This window comes from Aythya fuligula, chromosome 8 (genome assembly GCF_009819795.1).
Source record: "Aythya fuligula isolate bAytFul2 chromosome 8, bAytFul2.pri, whole genome shotgun sequence".
NCBI classification, from domain to species: Eukaryota; Metazoa; Chordata; class Aves; order Anseriformes; family Anatidae; genus Aythya; species Aythya fuligula.
The window spans coordinates 6,542,081-6,565,922 of NC_045566.1; the positions used below are offsets into that span (position 1 = coordinate 6,542,081).

The 23,842-nt window shown below is 41.7% G+C and overlaps 1 protein-coding gene across 3 annotated transcripts in view; it reads right to left on the reverse strand.

The window, feature by feature from the left end:
• Nucleotides 1-19,481, reverse strand: part of OSBPL9 (oxysterol binding protein like 9) — a 60,645-nt gene extending 41,164 nt beyond the window's left edge. The window contains exons 1-3 of one of the 3 annotated variants that reach the window (XM_032192521.1): nt 19,314-19,481; nt 9,683-9,733; nt 5,698-5,776 (exon numbers count right to left, since the gene is read on the reverse strand). In XM_032192521.1, the coding sequence (XP_032048412.1) occupies nt 5,698-5,776; nt 9,683-9,733; nt 19,314-19,424 (241 nt within the window). In that variant the 5' untranslated portion in view covers nt 19,425-19,481. Of the gene's footprint in view, nt 1-5,080; nt 5,628-5,697; nt 5,777-9,682; nt 9,734-19,313 lie in introns of those variants that run through there. The other 2 variants (XM_032192523.1, XM_032192522.1) reach the window with 2 other exon arrangements.
• Between the last annotated feature and the right edge of the window lie 4,361 nt (nt 19,482-23,842).

The following is a 23,842-nucleotide window of genomic DNA, read 5'->3' on the forward strand; positions in this document are numbered from 1 at the left end:
CCAGATGACACAGGTGGAACTCTGACTGTACTGAGCCACAGGATTTTTGCCGCCAATCTCAATGAAGAGATTTTAATCTGTAGCACCCAATAAGGTGGAAAAGTCACACTTCATAGACAAAGCCAAAGGGTTATTCTGTGGCAAAACAAACAGGTTTTTAAAGCTATTGAAGGTCATATAAACCATGGAAAAACGTGAGATGAAGAAGGGTTCCATACAAACCTACCAAAACACCATCATCTCATTGCTTGCACACTCCCTTCTACCATGCAGTTCCCACACCTGTAGGTAGGCTGAACACAGTCTCAGTACCTTAGGCCTTCTGTATCATTTTGGGGTTGTCACAGCTGTTCTTCCCCCTTCTACTCATCTTCCTCCTGATGCCATTCTCACCCACACATACAAATCAACCCAGGCTTTGGTCTGCAGGTGTTCATCTCGGCTCTTCTCCCTCCACCTACTGAAGACTCCAGGGCAGTCACAAGAAACAGACGCCTCACCTTGTCCAAAGAAAGAGCACCAAATGGCGTCCTGTGTACAGTGCGGTACTAACATTGATCTGTGATCTTGAGAAATTCTCATCTCAACTGCTGTTTCACTGCTACCTGCCATCAGCTTCTCCATTGCCTCTTAGGCACAAAACACCTGCCACTTGAATCCTTCACTTTTCTAAAAACTGCCTGCCCCCAATTTAGTTCATGCCATCAGTGAAAATGAAGTGGGTATGGATACCTGAAAAATGACAGCTATCAGGGTTCTTCCTCCTTTTTTTTTTTTCCTTCTTTTTTTTGCATTATTTTGCTGCAGGTTGCTAGAAAATAGTTTCAACAGTAGACCGTTGTAATAGAGGATGCTGCATGTGCAAGAAGGAACTGCAAGGAACAGTGAAAGCACAACCACGCATCATTCCCTGCACTCTCATCACAAGTTCTGATTACTCAAAATGGCAGGACAAGAATTCAGTGGGAAAAAGCAGGTAGACTGAATAGAGAGGATGACATAAAAAAAATCATACTGCGGAAGATACATGTGGTTTTAGTTCTCAGAGGAATTTCTGCAGTGTTGCCAAAGAGGAGAGGACCATTTCAGCCCCAGTGCTTTGTGCAGCACAGACCCTGTCAGAGGATATATTGGGTTATGAGAAGGGAGGAGGACTGATAACACAGCTCTGCTGCAAATGTATGAAGAGACAAGGCTGGAAGTTTTGCTCTTACATAGTTGCTCATCTTCCTCTCCAATATATTAGCATTGTTGAGCATAGCATAAAGAGGAATTCACTGTTTGAGCATCACCAGAGCACCAAAATCCCTGAAAAACGTTAGGTTGGGACAAATGATACAGTCATAGTAGTTACAAAAATCTTTGAGGTAACCAGCACAGACCAAGATTTTATACCAAAACCTCCTATTGGGCAGTGTATAAAATTTAAAAAAGCTTTCAAGACTTTTTGGGGGAAAGGCTGCAATTCATGAATTGTTATTTAAACTGGGTGATCTGATAGATTTATGTGCCTCATTATACCACAGGGGCAATCGTGTGTCTGTCATTTATTTGGTGGACAAGAGTAAAGTTTCAAATACTGACCATTTCCCCAAGTAGTAGTAAAACACAGATCTAAAGGATTACATGTAATTTTGTTACTTAATACAAACACAATCTCAAATTCTGATACTGCACAGCAATTAAGGCCTTTGTGGGCCTTATAATCCTTAATAAAAGCTGCATCCCAACTTAACAAAAAATCCCTGCTTTTATAGCACTAAGACAACCTCTTGCTGCGCGTATTTCTCAGCTGGGACGGTAGGCACTCACAAAATAAGCTAGAAAGTGGGGCAGGATGGGGAAGAAGGAGAAATCCACCTTTGCCAGCTGACAGCACTCCCGTAATAAGAAAATAAGCTGCACTGCAACATTCGTGCTTCCTCTCTCAGATACTTTTGCAGCAGGAATAGGAGAAGAAAGACAAAAGCTAAAGCTAAATCATCTCAGATCAATGCACTGGACCACCTCCAATCCTTCAATCCCTTATTACACAAAGCAGTGGAGACAAGACTGACTTGCCTTCCAAGGAACTGTGCTGTGAAAAAAAAGAGCTGAGTTTTCAGGTAGGAGTTTAAAAATCTGAATTCTTTCTGCAAGCAATGTATGCATAGTGAAGTACTTCCCTACAAACAAAAGCCATTATTGTTTCAGGTTAGACAGCAATTCAAATATCAACAACTCCCTTGCCAAATTGTCCTGAACATCATGTTCCCACCCTTGAATTCAAGTCATGAGCATCCTAGTGAGCAGAAAGAGCAGCTAAATGATATGAAGGATAGAAGAACTTGCTTTCCAGATGGGAAGAGCTTATAACTGTGACAACATGGATATATTAAAAAGAAAAACAAATCAGAAAAAACAGTGTTTGAAGGTTATGGAACTTTTAGAACAGGGACCTGCATTACAGCAGAAAAAAATACATTACCAAGAAGGAGCTTCCTGACAGGAAGGTGCATTAGACATCATCCCAAATGTCTTCAGCAACTTGAATGGATTTTCACATCTAATCTGAACAAACCCATGAGGGAATGCTTTGAGATCTCCTTCATTCGGAAGTCTTAGAATAAAGACATGACACTGGATATGCAGTATGACTACACAACCAGGAGGTTAAATACATTACTTTTAAATATATTTTAATATTTCTGTGGATATCCTGCCCCTCACTGCCCCCTTCCAGAGTGAGCAGGTATCAATATTGCACTAATGACAAAATAAAGTAAACAAATCTGCTGGGCTGCCTGGCAGAGCCCAAATTAAGCTGACGGTAAAATCAAAATATGCCACAAGTTTTATTGCTCATATTTATTCAGTTCACTTCCTTTCTTTATGCTCAGATGTTAAGTGTACAGATACCATATGATACATGTGCAAAGCATCATTCAATGCCTCTATTTTCTTCCTCATAAAAACTTCTCAACTTTTACTAACGCTCAGTATAGACACACCACTAGGAAGCATAGCTGCAAACAGAATAGAGGAAGGTTGTCACAAGCAGCAACAAAATATAAACTATGCACTGGAAACACTGAATTTCCCAAGATTCAGTGAGAGGCAAATCTTAGTGGGAGATGCTGGAGGTTTAGTGCTTCAGAAATTCACTTACGCATGTATGGAAATAACATCCCCGTGACAAATTATTCAGGCATCTTTAAATGACTTATTTGCCCTTCATCTGACTATTTAAATCTCTGGAGTGTTAGAGAGATGCGCAAGCTTGAGCAACTGATCCTAAGAAACAATTAACCCAGTATGAAGCTCTTCCTACGTTTCCTTCAAATTCTATCGTCGTTTGTCAGCAAAATTTCACTAAGGTCAAAGAAGATTCAAGTCTTTGCCAATCCATACTTAAAAGTCTGAGTATGCAAAAACATTTTTCCAGAGCCTGAAAGAGAAATTGTTCCACTGCAGATGGGACCCTAACTCACAGACAGGTCAGCAGATCTTGGTACTTTTAAAGTTCTGTCATTTTCCCAACTAGGCTCCAGGTTGTCTGGACCCCTGTCTGTCTTTGAAAATGAAAGACAGTGATGAGAAGGAAGATACTGTGGGTTTTTTTGTTTGTTTGTTTTTAAAGTTGCTGTTTCTAAAGCACTCCTCTAGTAAAAGTCTCCTTTTAAGAGAGTGAATATATTTATAGCTATGACTATCTTACAGAAAAAAGTTGTATCTGAATAGTGTACAGAAAAATGTTAGAAATCATTAAGAATACTGTACATACTCTATTCTATATATGCTATGCAGTCTCAGATTACATACAGTAGTATTTACATATATATCCACATATATATCCATTCCCTATTTATAACTGATAGTCACCTATAGTTCACATAAAAATAAAGCCTGTATAGTACTGAGTGAACTTAATGCAATGAACAAACACTGCATGAGGCATACAGCACACATTTACAGTGACCTTAAGAACAACAAATATAGTTCCCTAGAACTGTTTCATACTGAAATATCCCAGCACTAATATTTTACCTATCGTTTTACATATTCTCTTTACAGCTATATATACTGTGCTTGCATCATTATAATTTGCTGGGTGTCATGAATGTCATCTTCATAACATACTAACAGGAAAAGCATAATACATAAAATGCTGTACAAGATCTTAGTTCTATATTAAAGGAGCATACATGAATCCTGACCTGATACAAAATGCACACAGATTGAGATTATAAAGCATAAGAGGTTATGTGACAAAATTGGAGTTCAAAAATTAGCCATATAATTTAGAGCAGAACATCACGTATACCAAATAGTCTTCTTTTAAGGCATCTGGCTAACAAAAAGAGAACATAGCACATAAGAGATCACTGCAAGGAAGAGATATATTACAAAAGGTATACTCTAGTAGCTACAGATTTCTAGATTTACCTGTTTCAAGTTCTCAAATATTCAGCAGTGTTTAGCTTCATTGTACTGAAAGACTGCCAGAGTACTGCATTCCATTACTGCATTAGCAATTAGCTTGCATTTTATCTGTTACCATTTGGAACAGTAGATTTAAGTATTACTGTCAGCTCAGCATTATGAAGGTATGTTTACAAGGCTTAATGCAGTGAATAGGCAGAGTACAGCAGCAGCATTTAGGCAGAACTGTAGCACAAGGAATACAGATGCTAGTGACAACATGGTGTACAATTAGTATTTATCATTAGAAACATTCACACAAACACACCAGCATTAACAATAACTCCCATTTCCAAATCACTGATTTAAAAAATATGTACAATACAAAATAGGCTACAGTATTATTCCAGTTGATAAAAATTAATAAGACTGCTTACATGCAAATGCGCCTCTTGGATATTTGCAGATTCCAGCTCTATTCAATTATTTAGCTACTACATTTTAGAGGAAAAGCAAAAAGACTAACAAATGTTACTTAAAAATTATTTTAACCCAACTTCCCTAGGATTTTAACATTAGGAAAAGAGAAATTCTCTATACAATATTATCACAGTACTTTATCCTACTGCTGCAGATAAAACAATTTAAGGAGTATATAACAATGATAATAGTACCTTACCCTTTCTACCGGTGAACCATAGCATGCAATGACGAAACATAGCAGTGGCAGATGGCATTGGTGTTAGTAAATGTGAATAAAACGATAATACCAGAGAAATGGTGACTGGCAGACAAGACACAGAAATGTAGATGAAATGAATGCAAGCTGGTAAATCTTGAAGCAAAGCTCCACCTTTAAGCCAAATGTTGCCTCTAGTCTCCTCATAATTGAGCATTAAGTTCTATTTGGATACAAATTGCAACCTTCAGACCAGTCTTGATTCTCTTCATACAGAAATGCATAATTGTATCTTGATAACGAAGATCAGAAACGTTTTGTAAGCGAAACCCATAATCAGAAGCCAATTACTTTTTCCCCTTGAGTCATTTATTCTTTACATTTTAAATCTCCGAATCCTGCCAGGACTACAGTCTCTTTCTAGCACATATGTATCCACTGCAGATGCAAATCCCTGCCTAACCTGCAGCACCCCTGGATCCAGAATGTTCTCAGTGTGCTCATTCATGCTGTTCTGTTGCCAAACATTTAAAATCATCCATCAAATACTAGTGGAATCTATTATAAGAAAAAAAAAAAAACAAAAAAACAACACACAATCTCTTCTTTCAGCTCACCCTGAAAATGGAAGGTTTTCTGATCAACAGTTATTGTGAAGGTGCTGTCGTCCTCATCGTCTATACCAATCACAGCTCCCTGTGAAACAAAGAACAAAATCCTGATAAGGCAAGCAGTGACATCAGCAGCACACACTCTATCACTACACCACCGGAATTTAAAAAGCATTGACAAATTAGAAGCACACTGAATACTGTAAAAAACAGGAAGATCCTCTGTTTAATCATGGGATGTAAGTCAGTTCTTTAATAGAACACATTTTTAGTTGCAGAAAAAAATAATAATTATTATTTGGAAAACTTTATGATTTTCTGAATGGGAAAATGAATCTTTTACCTTTGTAACGGAGATGGCTTTATGCTACAGCATCATTATAGTAAACAGTGTTCTACTATTCTCTACTACATTTCAACTTATATTTTGAAGAAAAGTGGGGAGCAATAACTTATAAGTACTTTCCGTGTCTAAAAATACCAGTTCACTGATATGCTACAAAAAGAAACTCTTGACCTAATTTTATCTGCCTCTGTATAAAAACAATCATTCCAGCAAAATGAATTCAGCCCACCATGTCATGTCACTAGCACACTGCCTGATCTCATTTCCAGCCCCTAAGTAAATATCAACAGTAAGCTAACAGGATGCATCAAAGGCGGCTAGCTTTGTCGTCCAATTGGTGACGAATTTTTAGAAGGAAATGCAAAGATTACATAGAGTTAAAGACCATCTGTGCTCAGCTATTTACAAATATATCCACATCTTCTGCCATTCCTGCCCCTTAACCCCAGTACATAACAAACAGCACAGTTGCACCCAGGGGAGGAAAACACTGAAAAAAAAAAAACCTTTCCAGGCCTCTACCGCCTCTCAGTAAAATCATAACATCTAACCCAAAATACTTCAAAAATCCCCAAAGGATTTACTCAGTTTCTCTTCTCCTTTCCCAGGAGACACAGCATCAGGCTCTGTTTCATCTTTCCTCTCTCCCACAAAGCAGAAAGACATCACTGGAAGGCACATGGGCTTGAAGGGTAAATCCTGCTCTTACATGCAAGTAAACAGCCAGCGATGAGACTGCAAGCTGGCCCCAGCAAGTGCTGGCCCCATTTAGCCAAGCGGGGCCCAGCAGCTGCCACACAGGTATAGGTAAGTATCACGCCTGCCCAAACAGAGGAATCTGTTTCGTATAGACCCAAGGGCAGGGAGATGTGAATCGATCATACATGTCCTTCCCAGCCCCATCAGAGGTTTCTGGACCGTGTGCGGCTGGGCCTGTCACAGGCACCTCAAGGCCGCAGGAGGAGCAGGTCCTCTATGGGAGCAGCACCAAGCACACGCTGTAGCATATACGGCAGGAAGGGATAGCTCCAAACTGCTTCTTCCCCTCTGATGCCCTGCGTGTACCACACAACTTCTCCAAAAGAATATTTTCAGGCTTTTACAGGTTTTTCATGGACAGCTCTGTGATTGCTATACAAGAGGCACCCAAAAAGTACACCTGTCCATGGTCATTCTGAATACTTGTAGTACCAGGACATTACAACAACCAGAAGACCACCTGTTAAGTTCTGGTAATCACGCAGTGTGCCAGTTTCATGACATTTCTGGCCAAATTCATCTTGTCAGAATGCTTTTTCGTTTCCTCAGTAGACCTCAGACAAAACATGTCTGGCATTCACTCAGCTTTGCTATGCAGAAAGTCAAAAGATCACTTCAGATCTTACCAAATCATGGTCTGGTTCCTCCACACCTGCTGTGTCAAAAAACTGTAAGTCATACACCAAGAACGTGATATTCTTTCCCAGTTAATGTAGGTAAAACTAACGCAAGGCTAAGAAGGCCAGATTGGGACAGCTGAGTCCTGCCTCCATCCCAGGTGGTGGAAGGAAACTGAGAAGCAAGAAGCACACACTGCTCTCTGATGCCTCAGCACAACGCTCCACAAAGTGCACGAGCTCATATCACAGCACTAAGGCTAAGTGAGCATAAGCAGAGAAGATGCTTCTTTTGTCATATAGACAATACGTATTGACAAGTGAAAAAAACAAAAGCACATGAAACTTGAAGTGTTTATTACAGAAAGCTTAGGCAGGACCTAAGCATAGTACAGATGACAGATTCCTCCACCAGCTCACCTTCCTAAATACACCATGACAGTAAACAAAAAACATAATTTGAAGATGAAACTCCATGACCTATGAAACATGAGTATAAAACACAAAAAGGCAAGGAACAAGCTTATAAAAATCCATTCAAGAAAAAGGGAGGTATTTTAGGCAAATTGCTTAAGCTACATGCTTGTTTATGTTCACACCTAGAGTTACAAATCAACAATTGCTCTCAACAGAAAACCTCTTTGATAAAATTTCAGGTTGCAGAAGCCCATCTGTTCAGCTATTGGTATCATTGTCATCTGCCAGAAGAGCTGCTTTACAAAAGCAAAAAGACAACGACCCCTTCCTCCCTCACAAAATAAACCCCACACACACATTCAGATAGAGTCAGCAAACCTCAGCAAAACTCCTAGGAGTAATCTGCTGTGGGAGAGTGGCAGATGGGGAAAGAGAAATGGATTGTTTTATCTTAAATGCATATAAAAATGGATAATGCAATGTTGAACAGATTGTTCACTTTTAATATTTCCTAAACTGACAGGCTGAAGCCAACCTCCACATTTACATGCTCACAACACAATTAAAGCAGGCATGTTTTTTCAGACTACATTTTTCTACACAATGCAAAAAAGCACCCACAAATCTTTGGGAACGTAATGTTGTAGACAGTGGTTTGAGTTTACATTACCCTTTAAGAAGTTACGTATTATGTTACCAGTACCCTAAAAAGACAAAAGTGCAGTAAAGTCATCTGGAATCCAGATGAATGGGGATTCTCTGTATGAAGCTCAAAAGGAGACCCCTTTATTAGGCCCCCAGAAAGTGGTAACAACTTAATAAAGGAATAACTGGGAAAAAAAAGAGACAGAGTTCTACTGCAACACTCATCAGATTGTGACAATCAGATTGTGTGACAGATCCCCTTCTCTACATTTTTTACTTCAAGACTCAAAATGCTCTCATTTATGCCCATTACCCTCCTGACTCATTCCCCCTATTTACATCAGCATCTCACAAGACCACTGCATGCTGGAGCCACAGACTCTACGAGAAACAGGAAAAAACACAGCAAAAGGACTTGTGCAAGAATATTTTTTGGTAAGTGCACAATCACAAAGTAGAAACTGAGCATGTGCAAAGCCACCACAGCATTCCTGGCTCTCTGCAGTGCTGTCACTTCAAGCCACAAGAGCAGCATTCACAGCTGAACGTCCCAGGCCAGGACGGGTAACACCCAGTTTTCCTGTGCTGTGTCTTCCTGCCTCTGTTTCCCCATTATGTAACCCCCCTCAGCTGACATTTCAAAACCTTTCTTCCTTCCCTTTCCACTCCTCTTTTGTTTTGCTTCTGTAAAGACCACGTGCTGTGTGACGTTACTACACAGCACTACAGCACCCTGAACGAAGCACAGGCAAGCTGCAGGCCTAGAGTGTCCAAACTGGCAGAACAGAGGGCTCACAAGAAGAATAAAAGCAAACCAGGACAGAAGGAATGCAGTTTTACAACAACTTCTGTAGGTACAAAACATATCTATATACAAACATATCCAAACACACAAAGAAATGAGAACTGCAAACAGCAACTTTTCTGCAGCATTTTACTGCCAACCCATCTTACTCTGTCCTATGATGCTTTTTAAGACAACGTATAAAATGCATAACACTTTTATACAATATATAAAATAACAGAATGCAATCAGCCCACAATGTCATTTGACCTCTAATGTTTTCCATCTTTAAGTACTTTCACTATTTCAGTATTTCGCAGAGTCAAGAATAGAGCCTAAAGCTCAAAAGTCTCCTTGCAGTTCTCTCCAGTAGGCCATAATATCCACAGTATGTCATTAAGTACCGAAGAAAATAAAACTTACCCTGAGTCTAACACATCCTCGGCGTGACCCTCTCATCATCTTGTCTTTTGACTGAAAAAGCAAAAAAAAACATATCACTGGATTAACAAATATTATAAGAAGTGCAAGGAGGAAGTTATTCAAGGCAATTAAGAATAAACCATGTCGGTATAATGCTTTATTGACTGATTGAACGATCTCTGTTACAAACTAGGTTTGTTCTGACACAAAAGAGAGGATAACACCATGGTATGACAAAGTAATTCTTCCAAAAAATAAGAATACGGTACCATGCTTCGAAAATTTTTCAGAGATATGTTGAAGAAATAATTGGAAGATGCAGTCTGCACCTTTACAGAAAGTCAGAAGATATGAAGAAAGACACTGATTAAGGAATACTAAAAATTGGCAGAGTGCTGATTTACATCTACCTCCTGCCTCTCCTGCTCTTGGGAGAGCGCCCATATAACATGTTTCTGTCAGAAAGTTCCCTATAGTCATTCCCCTTCATACATACATAAATGTCACGTCCAGACAAGTTTCTAAGTCTTATTTCCTGCTTTTATTCCAGGAGTTAGAAAATTCATGTCTATAGCCATTCAAGTGATAAGATTGCAGACCAGAAACCAGGATTCCTCCGTCCAGAACCAGTGCCTAAACCTGTAGCCTAGCCCACCTTGCACCTAAATTACTGAATCTCTTCTTTAGTAGCTCTGTTTGAAACACTGACTAGCTAATTGTAAACATCCCACCCACTGCTAGCTCAAAACTGTGATCTTAATCTTTCAGCTATTCCCAGCACTGCTTAGGGTAGATTTTGTCAGCACGCGTCTGCCAATGCCATGTTATTGGGCACTACTGGCAAGCCCAAGTAGTATACACACAAACCTGTTGAGATAAATAAAAAGGAAAAAAAACATCTGGAGGAATCCTAAATATTTTGTTTTCTGATAGATGCAAAACATCTTCTGGTTTTCAATTACCTCCCCCTTGTTATTATTTTTTAATGATAACTTTTATGCCATCGTAACCTTAGCTACAAAGTCTTTAGTCTTGCCTAATACAACCCTTTCTCTGTCACCACCCAGATACAAACTACATTTGTTCAGGTCATGGAAACACAGGTAATGCTGTGGTGGCACGAACAGGTTCTCTGCCTGTCACCTCTGAAACACGCTCTTCTCTCCACCAGGATCCTAATACTTCCATGTGCACAATATATCACTGTGATTATGACTAGCCCTATTTTCACTGGAGCCACTAGACAGTGAAATCTTACTGATAACAGTGGGAAAAGACAGGGGGCAGAACTATCAGCCTTAACAGCAATAAGTTATTCTTCATCTGCCGTACATCTGAGAGACAGAGCTCCATCAGAGCTATCGATGATAGCTGCTTCTCCCACAGAAAGCCTGAGGCACTCACGGCAAGGCCTGTTCACTAGAGGTAATATACAAACACAGCACTCCAAGCTTCAAATGAAGTGAAATTTTGCTTCAAATGAAGCGAATTTTTGCTGATCTCTCCCTCAATTCGGTCTCTAATTTACCAAAGAATCTTCTGAGTGTTGGAAACCATCAGTATCACTCTCCGTGTTCTCATATTGACACGGGTTAGCTGATCAAAACACAGTGGGTGTAAGGACTAGCAGGGCCTCCATAATGTATTCTACAGATGTATGACTTCTTTGTAGATTGCCTGCATGAAAACTTCTACATTGGGAAGATTTTTTTTCAAATTTTTGTTTTGTTTTGTTTGTTTTTTAAAGTACAAGACCAGAGGAGTATCTACAAACAAAGCTACTCCAATAATTTTCTGTCAGAACTTGTATATACCTGGGACACACCTCACTAGAGTACACCTACACATAGATTTTCGCTATTCATTGCCGTAAGTGAGCTCCTAAAATGGGAGAGGGCTACTGAGAGCTTACTGCTCCCTCTGGTGGTTTCCCTCAGAAATACTGGCATGATCTCAGCAGGAAAAAAAACAACAACAACAGCAAAAAAAACAGTACCTGGGCTGCAGCTGCAACTCCAGAGGAAAAGGAAAGAGAAAAAGGAGCCTGCAGAGCACAGGGTGGGCACCAAGCCTCTGGGCTTGTCCTGCCCGGATCCCTGAGACAGACAAGGGGAGATGGGAGCCAGTCCTACAGCAAGGAAGGGAAAGACCCCAACAACCCCAACCTGCCCTGTACAGGCTGAGCATCAACTCGACCACAAAAGATCCTGTAATAGCCTTTTTTTCTTGTACATCACATTTTAATGGAGTAGAAATTGAGTTTCAACTTGATAATGCTTAATGTTCTTAGCCTGAAAAAAGATTTACAGGATAAATCACGCGTTCAGCGTGTGGTCCTGTATACTTACAATTTCCTCATCTTCAGACAGAGCTTTAATTGGTTAACACAATTACAATGAAATGGCAAATCCAATTCCTTCTACCTAAGCAGCACGAGTACCTGCCATTCTAGGATCTGAACGAAAGCACGCAGCTGCCCTCACAAATCGAGCTGTATCCTCACAGCAGAACTGAGCAAATCTTTCCAAACATGGCTCATTTGACATTTTAGATTTGCCCCCACCCACCAGTAAGATTTTATAAAATGTAAAATTTGGACAGCTTGCCCTTAATATTTTCTGCTTTTACTCTTTGGCTGAAGGGGAAAAGATCAGGCGCTGATATAGCATGTCTTATACTTGGTCAAATATTCTTGAATAATTAAGGGGGATTACAATAATCCCATAAATGTTTTGAGGAGTGGTTCCACTTCAGGGAACAAAATCTCCGACAGCTGAAAGACGTGTGGGAATAGCTACCAAAAAGTCACATTTTCCTTTCTTTTTATATATGAAGTCTCAACACGCAGCTATCTTTTTTCAGTGATCAGTTTTAAAACTAGGGAAAATGACATTTTCAATAAAATTCCCATACACACTGTACTGATTTTGATGATAACAGACTTGAATAGGTTACAAGCAGGGAGCAAAAAGAGATAAATCTCACCTGAGGCTCAAATAAAAATTCATAAAAATAAACAAAGATATACAGTATTACTGCAGGGGGAATGTACATATCTGCCAAATAATCTGGCCTTTATTGGTTTCTTTTTTACGTCCACACAAAGAAGTTTGATCAAGTACAGAACTGACCTAATGTATGGCACTTTGGGTAACCTACAACTTCTTAGAGAAATGAAAATAACTCCCGGGTTTATTTTAAAAACGAACAAACCCAAAACCAAATGAAAACCCCAACTTCTCCCCTTCTTTTTTGGATTTATTTCCTTTGAGTTTCTGAGCTGTCTGGGAAGTCTGACATCTCAGCACAAAACCCAGCTGCTGCCTGCCCCCAACACCTCTCGGGCCCCAGTCCTGCAGTGCCGAGGTGCACAGGACCCGCAGATGTACCTTCTTCACTCACACAGCACTGCCAAGGGGATCTCTAACGTAAGCACACTGATGAGCAAAACCATTTGTGTCATTTAATTCCCTTTAGGGAGGGGGAACATGGAACAAGCTCTATTTATAAACGCTGATTTTTGCAGTTTAACTACATCTGCAGGACAACTTTCCATAATAGCTATTGTTTTCACCAAACGCAAAGGCAACCCTTGTTTTTCAAGCCAAAATAAAACCCGATGAATTAAAAACTTAACATGCTGTTCCTGTAGCTCCCCGCTCTCAGGAGGGCCTCCTTGAGCACAGGGACAGCAGTAACACCCAGCCCAGAACAGCTGCAGCTTCTTTGACCCCTCCAACCATTGTGGGTCAGGCATGAACTACAGGGGACAACGGCAGCACCCCGAAATTGCTTGAGATCTCAATTCCTCTTGAATTCAATTAAATTTGCTCTGAAATTAAAACTAAACACAGGCAGCTGGTGTACCTGAAGCTTTGACTTCTGTGGATACAGTCATACAGCAGGAACCAAAACCTCAGCTACCACCAAACAGCAACTAGAAGCAAACACTTCCAAGAAGCATCCTACTTCTTAGGTGTTTAGAGTCTCAGTTGCATTAAACCAATGCGTTTCTTGTCTGGTAGTGCACATGAAAATTTACACTGAAACAAAGGCTGCAACAATTAATTTCCAAGAAATTACACACAAAGTTCGACTTGCTTTTTGAAAGGAAAGTGTAGGCAGGCATCTAAAGATAACAACGAACACTAGAGGAAAAGTTGCCTTGTATCTGCTGGAAAAGTTTCCTCCCAGAACAAAAGTGCTCATTAGGCTCAGGGAGTTTAACTGCCCCGCTCTCAACCTGCGCCAAGGAAGCTTTCAGATCAATGGGGCAGGCAGCATGGCTGGCTTTGGGGGGACAGCTGACACGCAGGTCAGGGTAATAAGTGCAAAATGAACCCATCAAATGTTTCCAAACAAATCTGAGCAGGCACAGCATGTTTCTACCAGATGAGAAATGCCACAGATGTGCAATGCACAGTGGTGAGCAAGTACTGGGAGACCTAAAACCAGACGTATTGCGTAAATATTGCAGAGAGCAGTATTAATTCAGCATTACTGAAAGCAAGTCAGGCAGCATCACATAAAAATCACCTGTTTGGTTCCAGGAAATAAGTACTGCTCTAGTATTTGAGTAAATTTACTCCCCAGGAGGAAAACCTAGCACTAGTGTCAAGCATTAAACCCTAGCTATCAAATTCTAAGGAAAAAAAAATTAAAAAATCAGATTTTGGAAAGATCACATTTCTAAAGATACTAGAAGCTGTAACGGGTCTTAAGTTCCATACATAATTAAGGTAACAGATTGATGTATCAGTTGCAATTTGTTGGATTTATTTCCCAACTTTAATAAAAAATTCTACTGCAGGAAGATAGGAAGGGATACCATGCTGGCTGGCAGAATCCTGCACCTATGGCCAGCAGATGGAGAAACACCTGCTTCTCCTTCTCCCACACCCCTACCCTACAGGGAGATGCTTAGGGACACAGGAAAAGAAGGATAAATTGGTTTTGGCTCTTCTAATGCTTACTGAAAGTATATCTTTTATTTTTTTGCTGGGAATTTTACATGTTACTGTCATAAGGGTATGTACCTTGATTGGTACAAGCAGATTGTTATTAATTAAATTATAAACCTGTAATAATTTATTAACTGCATGGAAACCTTTGAAACAAACAGTTGAAACTAGGCACGAAATTCAATCTAGTGTTGAGTAACAGCCACCTTATTATTTTTAACATGTGAATTCAGAATTACTTTCCTTACCATACGTAGTTTGCAGACAGTTTTGTCTGGTTTTATTCGACTCACTGAGCTGGTTGCAGTGCATGGGACAGATCAAGCTCTTGCAGAAAGAAGTGTCACATCAGCTCAGAACGGAAAGCAGAGGCCAAAAGCAATGTTTGTACAAAAGCAGGGCTTTTTTTTCCTGTTTTCTTCAAATTTTTGCACACAGCTGTTGATTGAGAAACTGTATTTGCAAAAAGCCAGAAAATGTATTCAACTGAAAGGCTCTAACAGAGGGGCACTGAGCCATAACTCCAGCTTCAGAGGCATCATTTGAAATCAAGTTAACGAGGTTTGTTCCCAGTTTACCACTGAAATGAAACCAGAACAAAATCTGAGCCCCTCTCCTCAGTATGTGGATCGTACACTCCACGAGCACTTCTTCAAGGCAGCACCTCCAGCATTCAAGTTGCCAACTAGCAGAAATCTTTCAAAAGCGCAAGGGGGGAAATAATCTTACAACACCACAACCGCTTCCTCCTACAACGGGTTTTGCACAGATTTTGCTCCTGAAAGTGACTAACCAGTTGGTGTATGTTTTCAGAAGTATTTTAATGAAACAATTAACAGAAACAACAACAGCGTACCAAAGCCATTAATCTATCCTTCAGGAATTTATTGGTACAAGAACCATAAAATGATTGGAGGCTACCCAATTTTGTTTCAAGAAGACAGACTCTGGAGTTGTCACATACATCTTTTTTCTCTTTCAACCCTCATTCACTACACCAGGCAGCGTTAAGTCTGCAACAGCTTGAACAGTTCTCCTTTCAATACTGTCATGCATCAGATATCTACAAAGATTTAAAATATTTTAAGGAACTGACCTTCCTATCTACTGACCCTGGTCTTAGCATTGCTTGCACAACTATGCCAGTTCAGCTGTTTATTATACAAGTAAAATATTTATTTAAAGAATACAGTTAAAACAATAATTTTAATCAGATTTTCAACCCTGAGGGGTTCTCTGGATTATTTCTACGGGATTCCCAAGGGTAATCAAGGCTATAGCTGATGTGTATTTAAGGCAGCACTGCTGCCAGAAAACACAAACAAAAAGCAAATCGCGTTCACCTCCCTCTCCCTCCCCAGCCATTTCTTTGTCTTCATGCTATCTGCCAGCACAATGCCAACACACGTTTTTATACTGACAGGCAGAAAACAAACTACAAAATGGATTCAACTGAAAAAACAAATCAGCAGAAAGTTATTTTTCAGCTGGAATCCAGCTTAGGGAACAACTTTACAACTCCTGTGACAAGGCAGAAATGATCTATTTGGAGGCTTTTCTTTTAAATATCATCTGTGCCTCCAGCTACAGCCTGAAAAAAGTGCAGTGCATCAGGAGACTTCTTGCATCTGCTATACCTCCAGAAGGAAATATTGGTGGATTCACAAATCAAAGAATATTGAGGGAATAAAAAGTCCTTTGTCAAACCAATCCAAAATGGGATAGTCATTTATTTCATATCTTGCTCTTTTGAAAATAAAACCAAACTGAACCAAAAACAAACAAATGAAAACAAACAAAACACCAACCACTTACTGATACTAGACAATCATTTATTTGAACAAAACCATGCAAAAACAATCAATATTTGGATGACAAGTCCAGGTCATATTCTCTGGAATATAATTGCATTTGTGTATGAGTGATATAAGTAAATTTGAGTGATTTTTCTCTTTTAGAAGAGGAATGTACAAACACAAACTACAGAAGAAGAAAATGAAAAAAAGCAAACAATTCGGCATTGTAAAAAAATGTAACTGCAATTGAATTAATTTGTTTCTGATGTATGTATTCAAAACGCATTTAGGTTAACATTTACTCATTCTACTAAAAGAAAGACATACTAGCTTAGCTGCAATACGATTGTGCACTAACTCTGAATGATCATGGCGCACCAACAGTACTTTTCTGCAGTCTGTTTTATGCTACTATGAAAGAAGATTAAAATACAACTGTGCAGGGACACATCTCTGAGCAGATCTACATGTACTTTTCTGGGTCTCTCTCTAAGGAAGAGTTCAGCTGCCTCAGAAGTTGTTACCTTGCAGCCTTCCCCAACTCTGCTGCCAAAGGTTAAGTGGCTCTTGGACCTACTGGAGAAAGTTCCTGCATGCGCAACTTTTTGGATTGCAGTGGGCTAAGGAGTCTGCAAGAGGTGATGAGAAGGTAAAAGCCGATCAGTTAACTGTAATCTCTCCTATCAGCAAAGCTGTTTCCAGGTTGCATGTTTATGAGCCAGGTAGAAACAATCTCGGCGCACCCCACCCATGCATTGCGCTCATCGGGAAGGGCCAGTTTCAGGCTCAAAACCATTCAGCTGCATGTACACAAGCAGACTAAGACAACAATATTGCTTCCGACTGAAACTGGCTCAGAAGGAACAGAGTAATCGATCTTATGTACCCTATAAAGCCTTCATTTCCAAATACATGTGTACGTACACAGAATCATAGAGGAAATCAGGTCATTTCCCCACACACATAAGGCTCCCAAAACTTCTACCATTCCAGATTGATGTTGCTTACTTACCACAGTCTTAAAAACTAATGTTCCTGAGTTATTACTCTAAAACTGAAGGTGTAGCTGAACAAAAGGGTACCCCAGTACCTTCCATCAGTACTGGTGAGGCATGTGGTCACCTGGGACCTGATGCGAGTTCCCCCTCCAGCCCTACCCTGCAGACCACGCAGCCCATTAGCAGAAGCAGCCTGCCTGCAGCAGGACCCCTTCTTCTGGCAACGAGTCTTTAACTACCTTGAGTTCAACACGACACAGGACACACGCCCTCAGGTACAGGAAGGAATTCAGGTATCTAGAGAATGGCGTAACAAGTACTTCACAGACGTGCAGAAAAGGTTGATAACAGCGTTCCGATGTAAATCTTAACTGAAGGGCTTTCTTGGCGGTAAAGGCACAAAGCAGAGACCATGGTTTGATTTCCTGATCCCAAGATGAACTTTTAGGGCATTGGGTTAAAAAAAAAAAGAAATCTTTAATCTGTGAATCTGTAGTCAATGATCTGAGTCATTGGAATAACAGAAAACATAGTAAGTTATACAGAATAAAGGGGTAATGCATATGTAGGGATACCTAACCATAGGAAATAAGGAAATTTAAGAACTGGTACTTATTAAACCGGCGAAGACCAGAATGAAAGTGACCGCAGTATCCAGTCATGACATGCCCCTTCACTAGTCATCAGCGAGTGTTTCTATTCCTGCAGCTGAGCATAAAATGACTTTGCACCTTGAACCCTTACTTAGACTACCCTCACTAATTCGGCTCAATCAAACAGCTGACATCTGAACAGCCACTAAAGAGCAACTATAAAGGCACTTTTATTTCTCCGTCATATTCCAGATCCAGAAAGGATTTTTAATCGATGTGAATCAAAGCTGCTGTACAGTTTATAGCTGGCTTATGCTGAGGGGTACAAACTCCCAGAGCCAGAGACCTAAGCTCCTTTTGAGCAGCGCTGGAAGCTCAGATTTAGGGAGCAGAGGTTTCCCATGCCGCGCTCGTGTACCTGTGCCTTCACGAACAGGGAAGGGCCAGACAGGCACCCCGAGCTGTTATTTGCCATAAACCTCCTCCAGCTCCTGACAGGCTGAGCGTGCACGTGTGTTACGCGGGCCGATAACCCGATACACAGACCGAGCGCCAGCTCTCGCTCCACACTGCCCAAACTTAGCTGTGCACGCAGGGCCCTGCCAGCCTCCTCGTTTTGGGGCACATCCTCAAGAAAAACAAACAAAAAAAAAAATAACAAGAAAAACCAAGCTGCGCTGTTAAAATACTTGTAGGAATTTTGACTCCAGCCGCCGGCCAGCGGCCAGCAGGGAGAAGCCTCGCAGCGCCTCTCGCCGCTCCCAGCGCCTCGCTTCAAAACTTCGCGGCCAGGAGCCGGGAGCCCCTGTGGGGACACTGGGGGGGGGGAACGGCTGGGGGCGACCCGCGGCTGAAGTAACGAGCCCGGGGCGGGGGCAGGACCGGGGCGAGGGCTGCACCGGGGCAGGGGAAGGACCGGGAGAGGGCACTGAGGCGGCCGGGACACCTCGGCGAGGCTCGGACCCCGCAGGGCAGCGGGGCGAGGCCGCTCCGGGGCACGGAGGAGCCCCCACCGCCACCGCCCCCCCACCCTCGGGGCCGCTCCGCCACCGGCCCCCCCCCCGTCCCGCCCCCGCCCCGGTACCCCTCGCCCCCATCCATCAATCACCCCGCACGGCCCCGCCATTGGCCGCTCCCGCCGCCTCCTCCTTCCCTATTGGCCGAGCCGCGCGCTCGCCCCGCCCCTACGTCCCCTCCCCGCCCTCACCTCCCCCCTCCCCGCTCCTCCAGCGGGCTCCCCGGGCTGTGCTGCCCGAGCCGCGCTGCCCGCCGCCGCCCCTCACCGTGTAGTAGGAGAGGAGCCCGGCGTTGTAGTCCAGCACGAACCAGCGGTACTGCCAGCCCTTCATCACGTTGGTCCATTTGCTCAGCGGGCCCTCCATGATAGACGCCATCTTAGGCACCGAGCCGCGCGCGCCCCGCCCGTGCGGTGAGGGGAGCACAGGGCACAGGCACGGCGGCGGCCGGCAGGGGAGGGGCGGGGCACGCAGCGAGGGGGCGGGGACAAGGGCTCGCGGCCCCTCCCCAGGGGGCGGGGCTAACGGCTGCCGGGGAGGCGGGGCTCTGTGAGGTGGCGGCCCCCTGAGGGGGGGGGGGCCAGGGTCTCCTCAGGGCTGTGGGGAGGGCGGGTAGGGCGCGACGCCCCGTTTCGGTGGCTGAGTTGGGCGTTTTTCTGTCAGATGAAATAAATGGTGCTGCTGCCTGTGGTGGTGTGGTTGTCTCTGAGCCCCTCTGTCTGCACAAAGCTCCCCTCTGCCCCTCAGGGCTCTCCAGTTAACGCCAAGGTTCAGGGCGTCCCCTGAAGGGGCTCCGTGTCCAGGGCGTATTAAAAACATCCAGGGCTTGAGGTGAAAATCGCAGTCTCGTTTGGCACTAAAGTAACCTTTTATGGGCAAGGCTCATTTAAATGGGACACAGCTTTCCTGCGGGCCGATCCAAGAATGTGGAATGAATTCCCCAGGAGCTATGGACAATCGTAAATCTCTGGCTAAATGCAAGGCATGTTCTTTGGCACGGGTCTGCTTGAACATAAATGCGTAATTCCACTTGTACTTCAGCACAAAAACTGCCAAGGCGCATTAGAGACACTCGTGTTCCTCCCTGAGGACAGACAGCATAGCAGCAGAAGTGGTGTTTGTTGTATGAACTTCTTTCGTGGTTCTTTCAAGCAAATATAAAACCTTTTTTTTTTTTTCTCTTTTAATGATTTTAATATGAAGAGCCCTTTATGGTAGGGCTGAAGTGGATATAGTGTCATACAATACTGGACCTGTGTACTGAATTCAGATAATTTTAATAGAAAAATCACCACAGATTCCCCCTTGTGAAAAAGCATCAGTCCAAGGCAGAGTATCTATGTTTGATTGTAGAAAATAAGAAATACTCCAGTATTTCGAATTCATCTTCCCATTTGCATCACATTACCTAGTAGTTTGTTTCCAAGTGGCGTTTATAGCATTGACTTTGCAATGCCCCTTGGAGTCAGCTGGTGGTGTGTTTATGCATAGTGGTGCCGGTTTAATCTAGCTAATGTACAATTCAGTCTTGAAGCCCAGTTTGTTCATTTTGATAACGGTCCTTTTTCAAGCTCCATATGACCTCAGAGGTCTGTTTTCTTCTTTAGTTTCACTGACTAAACAAAGCACGGCTGCCTAGAGATTATACCCAGGCAAGCAAAACAAAAAACATCAGATGGTGCCAGAACATTACTAGTACTACCATGTAAAGCTTCAGTTGGACTGGAGCTTTATTATCTCAGATCACAACTTTCACTGCATCGTACCACAAGCCTTGAAACTATGCAAAGAGCTTGTGCAAAAAACTCTTGGCTTAACTGTGAAAGGGTTGTCTGTAAGCAGAACGCTCTCAATGAGAAATTCTCAACAGAAGAGCTTTCTATTCACCTTGGTTTGCCAGAGGCTGAAACTGCTAAACTTCAGCATGCACTGGAAATCTTACTTGTTCTTTGTTCTCTTTGACTTTTTTTGAGGGGAAGTGTGCCAAAGACTTGCCTTTGCTTGAAAAAAAAAAACACATGTACTTTAGCTAGCTCAGCTTGACTAACAAAAGCCCTGCGGTAGATGGAGAAGTTGTGTTAGCAGGTGTTAAAGGGAATTCATCTTGAGATTTCTTTTAAAAGATAGCGTGGATATTCTCTTTAGGTGATTTGGCAGAGATCGGAGGATCGTTATTTTTAATAATAATAAAAAATGAAATAAATACATATCAAATTATAGTCTGTCATTAGCATTCAGGTTACAATATCAAATAGTATTCTGAACTTTCTTGACATGCCAGGATGATGTGTCTGTGTATATCCAATTATTCCCCTACATCTTGAACGTAATGGTGTTGTTGAAGGGATTAGACTTGGTTTGCTCCTTCCGATCAAGACTCTAAGTGTACATTCAAACAGTTTTGAGAGATCAGTGTAAGCGTTCCTTAATTGTAAGCAATTAACAAAATGAAATCAGCCACAACTGTGAGACAACTTGCCTCTATATGCTCAGTATATTACATCGTAATTACCAATAATTTTGAATAAAAAATACTTGAAATAGAAGTAAGTTACTTCCTTAATGGAAGAATTTAGTTTGCCCTAAAATGTTTCGTCTGTATTCAATTTGGAACAGTTACAAAAAGCTGATATTTTTTGTAATTATAGACAGTTTTATTGTGATGTTCTCCATACTTTGCAAAACTTGAATTAGAGCAGTATGTCACTGTCTTTAACATTAAGTAGGGTGCTTACTGTCATCTGAGAGGATTACATATTACAGAGATCAACAGAGCCGAGCAGAAAGCAGCAGCTGTTACCTGGTGCTGCCCTTGTTCTGCTCCATCACTGCTCCACCAGCTGCAAATCTTGTCCAGCCTCATTCTCTTGCCACACCAAGGCCTCAAGTAAGTCATTTTGCTGGGGTGTCCCAGCCACAAGGCTCTACAATGCCCATTAAGTGCCCTTCAAAGTACTCAGACTGTCCGAGCAAGAATGTAGTGGGAAACCTCAGATATGCCCAATCCTTACTTTGTTTTCCAGGACTTCTCAACTTCCACCCTACTTTTTTCATTTGGTCTATTTTCTTTACCTGTGTCAAAGCTTGTCCAGTAAATTGCATCTATGATTTTTTTTTGTTTTGTTGTTTGTTTGTTTTTGGTTTTTGGTCATTGCAGTTTAATTGTGTATGGTTTCTAGCCAAGAGGAAGACACTGCTGATTTAGGATAAATACCAGTGGACCAGAGTAGAGGGACCGAGAAGCGGGAGTATACCAGAGGAAAGTCTGATGCTTTGAGGGCGAAAATGCTTTTGTATTGTAAATTTGCCTGAAATTATAGCTGAGCTAACTTTGAAGAACCTCAGTGCTGGCTGAAATTGTGTGGCTTGTGGGTTTCCTTAAGGGTGTCTGGCAGTGTGACTGGCAGCAGTGAAAGCAGCTCTGGCTTCTCCCAACAGCTGCAATTGCTTGGGGTTCTGCAGAACATAAGGAAGCCATTTGAGGAGAGAACAAATGACATTTTGTTTCCCTTTCCTTTACCACTTCAGGAATAGGCTGTTCGTTTCATTTTGTGTTTCTTACCCTATCGGGTCATGGTGTCACCAATGATAACAGTCATTGTAATTAAGAAATTATGTTTTAGCCTGATGGTGGATGACTCTTTTTCTGCTTGTTGATAGCAGACAATGTCTTTTATTTGTAACTTCAGGAAAAAAAAAATAAACTCTTCATTTGATTTGTGTTACATACACACTAATAAATTATGAGTAAGAAGAAGATGAAGCCTTCTGCACCATCTTCAGTCTCCTGCTACTGTCCTGTAGAGATATTTTCTGGTCCCTCTGCGCATATACCAGCCACACTAAGAATGGAAACAATGGCAGAGCCTGAACATTTTTATTTCCTCAGAATTATGTTTGGTTCAGAAGATTAGGAAGAGGAATATAAATAGGAGAGAATCACCTTTACCTGACAAATAGTCATTCTTAAAAGAGGATAATTAAAGGAAATTAAGTGTGCCAGTAAGGGCCATCATAAGTAGATTTTCTCAATAGATTTATTATGCTGTCACTGTTTTTAATACAAGTGCTTATTAAAAAATCATCATTTGAAGTGTCAAGAAAATAGTAGCTGGTTCTCTGTCTTTCTAAGGCAAACATAATTGCATCTTGGGCCTTTCTTGCCAATATCTATTCCTGTACAGTCCCAGCAAATAAAAGCTATTAGCAGTAAATTTTCCCAGTCCTGTCCAATTTCTTCTAGTTTTTCTCCCATCCAAATGAATTGTTGTAAACTCCTGTATGTCAGGGTTGAGGACAGGTTGCTGAGGGCTAAGCAGACCTTTCTGACTCTTCTAAGTGACTACATGTTAGCATCCAGCAGAAGAAATGAAATTACCATGGGTTGAATGGAATTAAAGTTCTTGGGCCTGAGAATCCCTGTTCTGTTTCTACTTACAGCTTAGAGCTGTGTTGGGTTTGAGTTTTCTCAGGAGAAGGACTTCTCTTTCAGAACATAATAAAGATCAGCCTCACTACTGTCCAGATGCTCTTCCTTTTGTGGCACATTTGGAGCTGCGCTGGAGAGTTTTATGACATTGGAGCTGTTTCCTGAAAACATATGGAATGGGTTCAGCCAAAATATGGTACCGTTTAAGAAAGGGCTGAAGATTATCTCTTGTATTTAAAGCAGTGATAGAGGTGATTCTGAAACAAAGATTTATTTTACTGTTAGTTATTGAGTTGTCTCTAGTGGTGCTGTATGTCTGGGGGTCAATCCAGCAAAAAGGCAGCTAGCTCACCCATCTGGCCCCTAC